General features: G+C 31.3%; 2 protein-coding genes, 1 long non-coding RNA gene and 1 pseudogene across 3 annotated transcripts; 3 read left to right on the forward strand and 1 right to left on the reverse strand.

Annotated features, from left to right (window-relative positions):
• LOC122721526 overlaps positions 1-7,876 on the reverse strand; it is a 31,007-nt pseudogene extending 23,131 nt beyond the window's left edge.
• On the forward strand, positions 301-1,204 carry LOC122721601. The gene is made up of 2 exons (XM_043949812.1): positions 301-596; positions 679-1,204. The coding sequence occupies exons 1-2, from the start codon at positions 593-595 to the stop codon at positions 1,005-1,007; spliced, it is 333 nt and encodes a 110-aa protein (XP_043805747.1). The 5' UTR covers positions 301-592; the 3' UTR covers positions 1,008-1,204.
• LOC122721604 lies at positions 1,297-2,316 on the forward strand. Its single transcript, XR_006348284.1, has 2 exons — positions 1,297-1,393; positions 2,018-2,316. It is a non-coding gene; the product is annotated as an uncharacterized LOC122721604 (long non-coding RNA).
• Positions 7,877-8,451: 575 nt separating the features above from the next.
• Positions 8,452-9,557, forward strand: LOC122721569 (squamosa promoter-binding-like protein 13). Its single transcript, XM_043949612.1, has one exon. It carries the CDS (start codon positions 8,788-8,790, stop codon positions 9,250-9,252), a length of 465 nt encoding a protein of 154 aa, XP_043805547.1. The 5' UTR covers positions 8,452-8,787; the 3' UTR covers positions 9,253-9,557.
• The last annotated feature ends 3,511 nt before the right edge of the window (positions 9,558-13,068 follow it).

Raw genomic sequence — 13,068 nt, forward strand, 5'->3', positions numbered from 1 at the left:
TACGAAGTTAAAGCTCGGCAGCTCTTCTAAGATACCTTCCCTTTAGGTTAAGGCACGCAAAAAGGTCAAATGAGAAACCCAAATGCACAAATTGGAGCTCTGGTCCATAACCAACAACGTATGCTTAAAACTCAAAAGCCCAAAAAAATTCATGGGTTTATTTGGGCAACATCAATCTAAATAAACAAGAGCTCAATCACCACAACTCTAGCGAGTGAATTACAGTTCCTAATCAATTAATTCAAATCAGCTCTGTGGTTTGCCAATGTCTCCACGCGCTTCCACTGCAAGTGCTTTTGAATGCAGACGGTAGTAATAATTCTGTCGGCTTTACCTTTGTCGCCTGACACAGTTGGTACTCGGGAATTAACGAAATCAACCCAAAACCCAGAAATCAATTAAGAAGCAACGAAAGAGAGAGAAAGATTTAGAGACAAAGTCCAAGCGTAAATGGAGAAAAATCAAATCTTTGTTTGAAGGGTATTTAGTGATACAACAGGAACATGGAAAATCAAGAAGATGAAGCTTCAACAACACAACAGCCATCCTCAACATATTATCTATTCTTAACAATTATGAGCAAAAGGAGAACATGGGTATGTCTTTTTGTGTTAGTATATGCAATCCTCTTATCAACCTCATGGAATTTTCTAAAATCTGTACTTTCTTGGTGCAAAGAGCAAAGCCAAGTCACTACTGCAGCTTCTTGTGGGTGGCCTGCGTTGTATGCGTCTGTTCTTTTAGGGGCTGTTTTTGGATTCCTTTCAATGGTTGCAGCTCTTGCAGTGGCTGTGCCAGCCACCTTGGTAATATGGATCACAGTTCTGGTCTTGTTGACTTTCTTTGGAAAGCCAAGGAGGGCATTGGTGATTGAGGGAAGAAAGATCACTAGAGAAATTTTTGGGTGTGTGTTAAAGATTTTGTTAAAGGAAGGGAATGTTGTGGCTGCTGTTTGTGCTGTTCTAGGCTACTTTGCTCTGGTTAGAAGGAATTATGAAGGCAATTGATGGGTTTCTTGTTTTAATTAGCTGGGTTAGTTGCTTAGGGCAGTTGGGAAAGAAAGTGTTCGATGATTTTCTCTTTGTTTTGTGGGGCTTGAACTAGGAATAAGAACTGGGGAAGCTAAAGGGGATGTGTAAACAGTATTACTAATCTACTGTAATATGTTCATTCTAATCAAGTTGATGAGCAGGTTTTTTTTTTATTCTTTTATTAATGTTTATCACTTTCTACAAGTTTTCTTTAATTTTTTTTTTCCATATTATTGTACAAATTGTCAGGATTGTATGCAGATGGGCCTGCTTGATGTGGAAGCTAAAGGAGAGGACACACTGCTGCAATGGATCCTTTGTGGCAGTGTCCATAAGCTTCTTGTGACCTGCCAGGGAGCAAGGTGAGCAACAAATAACATATGACTCAAGTCTTTTCGTTTTTTTCCAAAGATTAACCGTGCACAAAAGGACCGCAACTTTTGGATCAAATTAAAATTATGACAAGCTCATATATAAAACTACACACCCATCCATCGCCGATGTACCCCATAGGCTGATCACAAGTTATTTGGGAACATAAGAAATTGCAGTTCATGAATGTTGTGACTTTTGCCATTCCAAAAGCTCTTGGTTAATAGAAAAAAGAAACTTTTGGGTAAATGGATAACCATGTACAATTATTTAGAGAAAATAAAACACGCCTAAAATATGCATATATGGAGTGATATAGCCATTTTGCCATCCAGTGAAATCAAAGAAGCCTGTGCAAATTGAGTTACTTTGATTTGAAGTGAACAAAAGGTGGGTTTCTGAGTATCAACATCCTATCACCATCTTTGAAAAAGCAATGGAAGAGACAGATTTTCTGTAAAGGAACAGAGTCAAAGATGCAAAATGTTTAAAATTAGCTTTATTTTGATCGTGTTCATGACTACTGCTATCACTTTAGGCTGCATAAGTTTGCCTATCTTCATCACTTGCAGCTGTATTAACAAGCTTATGTGTCACCATTTTTATGTGGATAGGTAAGCCGGATGGGGCCTGGGATTCGAACCTTTCATTAGCCGCTTTAACGGTCAACTATAAGCACATATAATCACTCATCTTCTAACCAATGCAACAAGATGCAGAATACTTTCAAATTGAAGCTTAATAACAAGGTAAGAATGCAGAGAACTTAGAAATTTAAGGGAGCAAATAGGAAAAAGCCCAACCAGCTGGCCCAGGCCAATATGTTTATAATTTGAAATTGGACTATTTTGAATTTTTTACATGTTCATCAACATGGACAAGAATGTTATAAAATATCTTTTTAGAGTTAAATTAAATTCATTTTATCACTATCTTTATGTAGTATATTGATAAAATGGTTATCTTAGTACAGGCAAGAGATGCAGACGAGACCATTTTATTAATTTACTTGTAACATCGGTGGGCTCAATGGGCTCAATGGATTTCGTTTCACGTTATCCACTAACTAGTGTCGGTGACTTCTCTCATAAAATTTGAAACTGTTCTTAATAGCCGTATTTAGGATTACTAAGTTACCTAGAATTAGGCAAGAAACACATGAGAGTGTCGGAGTTAAACGTAGACCATAAAGATCAACAGTTAATTTGCTGTTTGAATGAAATCAAACCATCGGTGTGAATATTGATTCAGGTTCGAGTTTATTAAGATACAACTACAGCATCCGCAGTATTCGGTTTTAAGCTAAAATTCAAACTTGAAAAAACCATTGACCGGTTCTAATCTTGAGTTCGACGGCAGACCCAATAGCTGCTCTTGCTGAAGGGTGGTTTCATATGCTCAATGCCTAGAGCTAAAGGGATAATTAGGGTGAACAGTGAGCCAAAGTGCAATGAAATCTAGGCCGCAGAGAATTGGACAAAACGACATTTGTCGTTATCGTGAGGTTACGGAGCCATGCCATGTTTGGCATTTTGAAAAATGAAAAAGAGAAGATAAGAAGAGAAGGAAAGTGAAATATGATGCTGCTTTTGTAAGTGGGAAAAACATATTCCCAATACCGTTTGTATGCAAAATAATTTGCATTTTTTCAAAAATATTTTTCAATAAATAATTTATTTAATTCTTTAATAGCTCTTATTTCATATTTGCATATTAAAATTTATGTTTTGTGCTTATAATTAATTGACTTTAAATAAAGTATTTTTTTTTAAATATTCAAATGAGATATAAAAGCCTAGTGAAATGACTTATCATTATAATGAGAAATGAAACACTAATGCAATTGACTTGTCGACTATAAAAATGAATATTTCAGAATTTATAGATATAGATACTCGAATTTAAGATTTTATATACTTTTAATTTCTTAGCAGTAGAGTAAAATTAATAATTTTTATTAAGAATAAGCACTCGGTCGATTCAGTTTGAAATTATATTAGACCGAATAAATTAAAAATTAAAAAAATATGAAAAGGTGATCGTAATTAAATATTAAATAAAAAATTATGGTGTAGGTACTACACATTATGAGTAGTTATGAAAATCTTTAAAAGAAAACTTTAACAAAGTAAAGAAATTTGAAAAGCATAACATCATTAGTTTGGAAAACTGAAAATCATTAACCAAGTTCTTAGATTCTAAATAATGGAATCATGCAATGAGCAACAACATATTCATTAGCCTTTCTATTTATACAATCCCTCTACTTGAGATTATGATTGAGGTATGTATTTATTTTAAAGAATTATTATTTTTTTTATCTTTATTTTTTTATTAAAATTTAATATATTTATTTTTTAAAATATTAAATTTATTTTTTATTTTTTTAAAATAAAAATTGAGAGGATAAAATATGAAATCTCTCATATTTACTCAGATGAAATTACTATCGATCTAAATCTGAAAATGTTAAATATTTTATATGCTCTAAACTAATTATATTTTTTTTTAAAATTAAGTTATCAATAAATAAATTTCTATTTGAAATTAATTAGTAAAATAATTTAAAAAAACTAGTTAAATAAATTTAAAAAATTTTAATATATTTTTTAAAATTAAAGTATTAATTAATGAGTTTCCTACAACTAAATCTTAAATTTCCGAAGATGCCGATTAAAAAAACAGGGAGTGAAAATGGATAAGTGTAAAAGCTTGAAGTGGGCAACGGCTATGGCCTTTCACATGGGCGCAGTTCCAATGTAAATTGTAAGATCTACCGGTTCTTGCGATTATAATCTGCTCTGAGTTTGACAACGCTAAACACTTCAATAAACCAAAAAGAGAAAAAACAAAAGCTTTTAAAATTTAGATCCGGCTGATGAAGGCGTTAGCTAGATCCCCGGAACTCCTGATGCTCCCCGCCTCTAGGCTGTTAAACCACGCCTGCGCTGCGCTGGTCCTGTCAGAGTTGTAGGGAATACCTTGCACATCAAAGCATCCGACAGAGTCTGCAACTCCATAAAAGTTTGTAGTTGAGAAAATGCTCCCTCGGGTTGCCAGCCCCGTCATATGCTGCCATAGGAGGCATCATAAACTTCTTGGGGACGATCTCCTGCTGTACCCACTTCGAGAAGGGTGAAGAGGTGGGCAAGAGAGTTTGATTCTGATCCTTCGTTCCCAACTCAGCCAAGAGCTGCTCTCTCATCTTTTGCAGCTTTTGGTCTACACTTTCCTCCTCCTACCTGGATTTCTTCTCCCGGCGGTACTCCTCTTCCTCCGCTTCGCTTCTCGTCCACTTGGTTGTTCCGACAGAATAATTGTCGGCCTCGTCACATATAAATATGTAACATTCTCCTAGTGTATTCTATTTTGAAAACTCACAAAGAAATAAGAAAATTTTAACCGCTGTAGACGTGATCAAATTGGTGAATCATATTAAATCTATATGTTGATTTCTTTTTGTGTGCTTATTTTTTGGATTGTGTGATTATTCAATTCTTAATAGTAGATTCTAGTAGCCAATCACATAAATTTTATCGTGTTATTTTATTCTTTATTATTTTAAATGTAACATGGTATTATTTTCTTCTTTCTTCTTTATTATTCTAATTTCAACACTTACAATACTAAAAGATCATACTGTAGAGCACTCTTCCTGTTAGGATCAACAAATGACTTCAGTATCATGTGTCAACTACAATTTCACATCATAATGAAAATGCCATTTCTATTGTGTATCCAAGGTTAATTCTAAAGATATTTGACATGATAAGTCTTTCTATTGGTAATAGAAGTCAAGTAGGATTGCATAATAACCCTTTTCAAGCAAGCAAAGTAGACAATAGGCTTCTACAAACACTAATCAATTTGGTCTCAAAATCAAGCTAAATATCTTGTACTTATCATCACCCTGGTTCTTCAAAACCACTCGGTAGTTTACCTTCACTTACATTTTAAAGCATAAAGAAGAAATGAGTTCTTTTACAAATTTAAGCTTGTTCCAACATGAAAGATTTCAATAACTGTAGACTCAAAGCAGTTTAGGATATAATGCAAATTGAAATTCAGGATCACTTATCTTAACAATCTTGTTTCTGGATGCATTTCCTAGAGATAACAAGTCCACTTTCCCAGAGTAAGCTTTGTTACGTTGATGGTATCCCTAAAACAATAGCAAGGAGAACTCTTGTAATACTAACTACTGGTCAAATGGATCAGTTAAGAATCATGGGCATAATAGTCAAGAAATGGAATGGTCTTACATCATATCTCATGATTTGAGCGTGTATCTTCTTTAATAGCTCTTCCATGGTTGAACCGGACCATGGATGAACACGATTTTTTACCAACCCAATTGGTTCATCACCATCAATCTGTAAAATGGGAATTCAGATGCAAATTTGAATCAGCCAGCCTTTCAAAGAAAAGAAATCTTATCAAAAGAGAAGCAGACAGAAAGTAAACTCGTAGTACATCGCTGACTTAAGCTCTAGAGAACTGGCATGCTACACTAGATTGACTATGTGAAAGAACATGCTTTCAACACTAAGTTAGAGTCATAAAATAAATGTCCCTAAAATTAGATTAGCTGAAACGGAGATGTTTAAATAAGTGATGCGAAGGGAAAAGAATTACCATTCAAATATGTTATACATAAAAGTTACAGCCAAGAAAAATAAGGAAAATGGGGCAAGGAAAAAGGTGCCTTTTAATTAACTTGAGGTTCGAACAAACAAGCATGAAAGTGTGAGAGAGCATTGAAAAGGGGACCTCTAAAAAAAGAAAAAGAAAAATAAAAAATGTTCTTAATTCATCCATTATACGGACGTACTCCTGGTCAAAATGCCAATCAGCATTAACATGTCCAAAACAAACAACTACGCATAATATTTAGACTTGGTTATGAATAAATCAACAGTATTTAGAAACTTATAATATTTCACAGGAAACAAAAAATTAACAGTGGAAAGCTCAAGCAGCATAGCTTTGTATCTTCTTCTACAGGGTGTTTGCATACCTTTTGAAGTGAACAACCATTTACCCAGTGAGAAATCCTATCGAGAAATAAAGCATGTGCTCCCTTCAACCTTTCAAGAGGTTTGGTATTCCTATTACATAATATAATCACAATTACTTTGAATTAGAGAAGGTTAATCACCCGAAAGAGCAAAGCATCTATGTCAAAGAGAGAGAAGCCAGCGAACAACCATCCAAAAAACATAGGCAAACTAGAAGAAGAGACCTGAAAATGCCTTTCTAATAAATCACATGTGCTTGCTGCCAATTCTCTTTCGCTTCAAGAAGTCCCGCTTACAGTTCATAAAGCAAAGAGTGGTCGCTACATATCTTGTTCTCTTCCATTTCTTTGAAAACAAATTCGGTGTCATCACTACCTTCCAACTACAGTGCCCAACAAGAACAATCTAACCCATGTAACGATCAAACAGACATCAGAGTAAAAGATCAACTAAACTAACTCGTCGCATATACAAAATCTCAAACAACATGCAAGTTAGAAAATTGAAGAAGAGTGGCCCAGCATATGTTACTCATTCTATTTCTGTAAAAGTGCTATCAAATTCACACTGCCCTCTGACTATAAGAAGCTAAAATGATCCCAACCACATAATCTCAATAATCATTTAATGCACCTCCAACCCAAAAAATAAAAATGAAAATGACAGTCCTATTGAAGCTCCAATTTTTCAAACAGGAAGTGAGCCAATGAAGGAAGGACTCAATAGAACAGTAATAGTGGGAAAATAAAAATTATAAACGAAATAACTTTATATACTAAAATATGTAATATTTTATTTTCTTTAATATTATTAATATAAACTATAATTTTTCTTATGTTAAAAATATGTAAATATTTTATTTTATTTAATATTATTAATATAAACTATAATTTTTTATAAGTTAAAGATATGTACATAATAATGATGAGTATAGATTTTCATTGAAATATTTTAATATATAATATTTATACTAGTTAAAATTTTATTTATAATAAATATTTATTTAATATCATGTATAATAAATATAAAATAAACATACTTTCAATATAAAATTTAAATTAAGGGACTATATATTTATCAATATAAAATTTTAAAAAGTATATATTATTCAATTTAGTACTCTGAGTTATGATTGCGATAAATTAAAAGAATTTTAATTTTATTATTCAAAATTTAAATTTTTAAATATAAATATTAATTGATATAAACGTTTGAATTTTTTTATTTTCCTCGTAGACTAAGTCAAATAAATTCTATATGTCCTAAGCTATAATAGCTTTTTTTCTTTTTTTAGAAAAAAGCAAAAATTGACAACTTTATGTAAGATAAGTAAATTTAGATGGTAAATTGAAGATCAAATTTAGCAGTTTAGCCATAACTTTTTTTCATCCAATATAATTGCTACAACTAGATGATAAGAGAGTATCCAGAGCACACTATCCTGAGAACCTCCATGGAATCTAATTCCATAAAGCTACGACTTATGCTAACAGTACAATTAATTTAACTATTTTTCTTTTTTTTTTTCTAAATTAATTTTTAATATCAATTTAAGTTTAATTTTAACTTAAAATTGAGAACATTAAAAAAATGAAGTTTTTTTTTTGAAAAAAATATTACGAAATAAGCCGTAATCTCTCATTCTTGTTTTGACGGTTAGTGGAGATTAATCTTCTTGAGAATTGCAAGGTGAAACTCACTTGAAACTGTGACTCTACGGATCAAACGCTTCATTCATGCTTGATTGTAGTATCATTTTTTTAAATTTTAGTATTGAAAATACTTAAAATAATTAATGAGTCCACGTCTCAGAAATATATAGGAGAGCCATGTTCGCCATTGTAGATTTGATGTAGCATATGATGTATTGTAAGAATTGTCCCATTCAATAGGAAGCAAGCAAAAACGAAAAACAAAGCTTACCCATACACCTAACACATTTCTGATCTCACTCACTCGCATGTTTCTTGTCTGTAGCCATTGTAGGGGCCACCACTCACGAGACTAAACGCAGACCATATCACCATTCACCTTCTTCTTCTCCTCTCACGAACAAGAGAAAGAGAAAGAAGAAAAACGAGACTTTTCTTTCTTTGATTTTGTTTTGTTATAAACATTCTTTACATCAAACAAAAATCAGAACCCCAGATAAAAATAAAGGGGAAGATGGGAGATAAAAATAATGGAGCTTGTGTGGTCCTCGCTCATTTTCAACTTTTCCTTCCCTACTATAATTCCCAACTTCATTATTGCTCCTCTTATTTTTCATGTTTTTTCACTCCTTAGAATCTCACTTTTTTTTTTTTTTTTGAGAATTTTGTACCCAAAGTTTTCGTTTTTATTGTTTCACCTTGTAATTTTTGCTAATGGATGGAAAAGGGAAGCAGAGGATGATGGGAAAGGTGGTGAAGAAGGAAGCAGCTGAGCTTGTTTGGGAGTCATCAGATGATGATGGGTATGTGAAGATGGGGTGTGTGGAAAATGATGTTGAGAGTAACAAGAAAAAGAAAGTGGTGGCTGGTGGCTGTGGTGGTGGTGGTGGTGGTGGTGTTGGAGGAGGAGGAGGAAAGAAAGGGTCAGGTGGTGGTGGTTGTGGTGGAAGTGGAGGGATGAGGTGTTGTCAAGCTGACATGTGTATGGCTGATCTGAGTGATGCAAAGCCGTATCATAGAAGGCATAAGGTTTGTGAGAACCATGCAAAGGCTCAGATTGTGCTTGTGGCTGGGATTAGGCAACGGTTTTGTCAACAATGTAGCAGGTTCCCAAGAAACAAGTTCGCAAATTTGAGTCCTTGTATCATAATTATGGTCCATATTATTCGAGAACTTTAGCTTATATAATAGTACTATTAGATTACCAACAATTTGATGTTGCTCGCTTGCTTGCCAATAGGATTTGAATTAGACTCAATCAAGCTGGACTTTAGCTTAAAAGTTAGAAATAGAAAGATCCATAAGGTTTTAGTTCAAGCTGGTTCCCAAATAGTTGGGAATTTCCTGTTGGTTGTCTTGTCTGTCTCATGTCTGAATTTATGGATTTAGTCTTTAGCTAATCTCCTTTTATTTCTTTACCATTGAATTTTTCTTTTCTGGGTAAACTTGGATAATTCACTATTCTCAATGTTTGTCACTTTTAATCATCATTTTGCCCGGTAGTCTGTTTCTGGCCAAAAGAAACATTTTGAAGATGAATTTTTTCAGTTACTTGTGGTTGATGCCAACATTTTTGGATATTGAAGTTTCTTGAGTTTGTGCTGATTCAATCTGTTTGGAGGAGGATAACCAAATTTAAAATGCTCAATTCGTGGTTGGTTGACTTGTTAGATGAAAAAGAGAATGGTATGCGATGGTTTCGAGCATTTTTTCAAATCATGCAAAAATGGAGAAATATTTTCAAAAACATGCAGGATCCGAAAATATTTTCGATCCTGTGTGTCAACGGAGCGTGTTCGCCGGTCATACTGGCGAACACGCTTGTTCGACACCCATGGTGTCGAAGAAGGGAGAGCTCGACACCATGGGTGTCGAACTCTGCTTTGCTGAGCTTGTTCGCCACTATGAGTGGCGAACAAGCTCGTCCGGGCCACGGGAGCAGTGCAATCTGCTCCCGTGACACGCCAGCTTGGCGGAAATAATTGTTCACCACCTAAAGTGGCGAACAATTACGCTGCGTGGCATGTTCGCCACCTTGGGTGGCGAACATGCACTAGCCTTTGACTGGCGAACACTTTTTTCACATACATGCAGTTGCATGCATGTGATACCACAGGAATGCTGGCGAACAAATTCTTGTAAAAATAAAATTTTTAAAATAAATATATATTTAAAAAATTTAGAAAAATTAATAAAATTTTATACTAAATTAAAATATATTTATTGATATTAATTAAAATATATTAATATTAAATTTATTTTGTATACTTAAAATTATATATTTTTTAATCATCAATCAATTAATAACTTATTTCTAATTTTATTATAAAATTAATTTTTAATAATATTATTATTATAATATTTAAATTTAAATTATCTAATCTATTATTTAGTAAATTTATATATTTTAAAATTAAAATATTTTATAAATTTAAATAGCGTATGAAAAGTGTTCGCCACTAATACTTAATTGCATGCATGTGATATCACAGAAATTTGTTCACATGAATTTGTTCGCCAGCGATGCTGGCGAACAAATTCTTGTAAAAATAAAATTTTTAAAATAAATATATATTTAAAAAATTTAAAAAAATTAATAAAATTTTATACTAAATTAAAATATATTTATTGATATTAATTAAAATATATTAATATTAAATTTATTTTGTATACTTAAAATTATATATTTTTTAATCATCAATCAATTAATAACTTATTTCTAATTTTATTATAAAATTAATTTTTAATAGTATTATTGTTATAATATTTAAATTTAAATTATCTAATCTATTATTTAGTAAATTTATATATTTTAAAATTAAAATATTTTATAAATTTAAATAGTGTATGAAAAAATTATTTATTATTAAAATATTATATATATATATTTTTATTTTTAAAAAATTAAAATTTATTATACTGTTAAAAAGAAAATTTAATATTTTTAAAATAAATATAAATTAAGAGATAATAAAATTTATATTTTTTAAAAATATTTAATATATTAATAATTTTTATTTTAAAATTATTTTAATAAAATAATTTTATTTTTTTATTTTGAAATAGTGCTGAATAGCTGATGCAGGGCCGTACCCTACATGCACGCAGGGGCATGCATGTGGCCCTGCATGCATGCTGGCGAAGAGCTGATGCAGGGCCGTACCCTGCATGCATGTAGGGGCATGCATGTGGCCCTTTACAGCCTGTGAGTCTAGTTCGACAGTGGTGGTGTCGAACTAGAACCCATCTTCGCCTATAAATTTTCCCACCATTCACCCCCCAATCGCCAATCATCTCTATCTCTTTATACATCATTTTTATTTTCGGTCTCTCTATAAATTATTTTACCAATTAAACCCCAATCAACAATCACTCCTACTAATTACTCTATTCCTCTATACATCACTTCCATTTCCAGTTTCTCTATAAATTATTCCACCAATCACCCCCCAATCACAAATCACGCATGCTAATCACTCTATCCCTCTATACATCACTTTCATTTCCGGTTTCTCTATAAATTATAAATTACTCAAAATTTACATTTTATCTCACAAAAATTTTATTTCTACTCTTATCGATTCGAATACAAAAGAAGATACACAGATAAGTTTTAAATATTTTATATTCTACTTTTTTTTTATGTATATAGTAAATGGTGGTAAAATTATTTATTATTAATTTTTTTTGCAGAAAAATGGCACTTCCTGCATACGCTAATATTCATTGGGATGGTAATGTTATAAATAGTTGTAATGGTTACGATTATGATGGAGGTTTTTCAAAGATTATTACATTGGGTAAACGGATAAGTTTTAATCAATTGGTCGGTAAAATTGCTCGTGCAATTGGATTATCCGAGAATAATGAATTTATAGAGACGATTAGTTTTAGAAAGCCTACAATTGTGGATGGATCCTTACAATTTGAATGTATGGAGATATGGGGTGAAGATGACGTGTCTAGTATGTTTAATTACTTGTATCAAATTGGTGGTATACCCGGTATAGAAATATATGTTAAGATACTTTGTTGTGTTGATACTACAAATGAGGATGCTGATATTGGTTCATCTGGAACTGCTATTGTATCAAATGATGAACCATGTGAAGAGCAAAATGTAGTTGATGATTATGGTTTATGTGATAGTCTTGCAGGGCCGTCATTTAATTTATCTGATACAGTAGAGAATGAGGACGAGGACGAGTACGAGGACGAGGACGAGGATGAGGACGACGATGATTCGTGGATGTCTACTGAGGATGATGATGATGATAACGGACAGGAGGATATTGGGAGTGAGTCTCGATATTACAACACACAATTTCCTAATCACAACAAATATTATATCACATCAAATATTCCATCCTAAAATAACAACAAATATTTTACCCAAAACTCACAACAAATATTCTATCATAAACTCACAACCAATTTAACACTATTAATCAAAACAATTAAATAAATAAATAAATAATTAATTAATTTAATAATTTTATTAAACATTTTAATTCAATATTTCAAAAACTGTTAAATTTTATTACATTTTTTTATATTTAATTAAAAAATTAAATTTCATTACATATTACAAATTATTTAAAAAAAACTTAAACATAAAATAAATAATAATATCAAAAAAAATTAAAAACGAAATACACGGATGAAATAATTTAAGAATTTAAATTATTATATTCTTTAAAAATTATTTTTAATACATAAAAAATGTAACGGATTAATTTTAAAAAATTCATTTTATTAGAATACAAAAAAAATTAGAATAATACAAAAATTAAATTAAATATTTTATTTGTTTTATTATAATACAAACATTAAATATTTTATTAATTTTATTTTTTTAATTATAAAATAATTTTAATTTTAGTACAATACAAAATTAATTTTTAATCTTTTACACCAATTTTATTTATTTTATTACTTTATTAAATTCAATTTTACTATAATACAAAAATTAATTTTAAATATTTTATTATAATT

This window comes from Manihot esculenta, chromosome 13, assembly GCF_001659605.2.
Source record: "Manihot esculenta cultivar AM560-2 chromosome 13, M.esculenta_v8, whole genome shotgun sequence".
Lineage (NCBI taxonomy): Eukaryota > Viridiplantae > Streptophyta > Magnoliopsida > Malpighiales > Euphorbiaceae > Manihot > Manihot esculenta.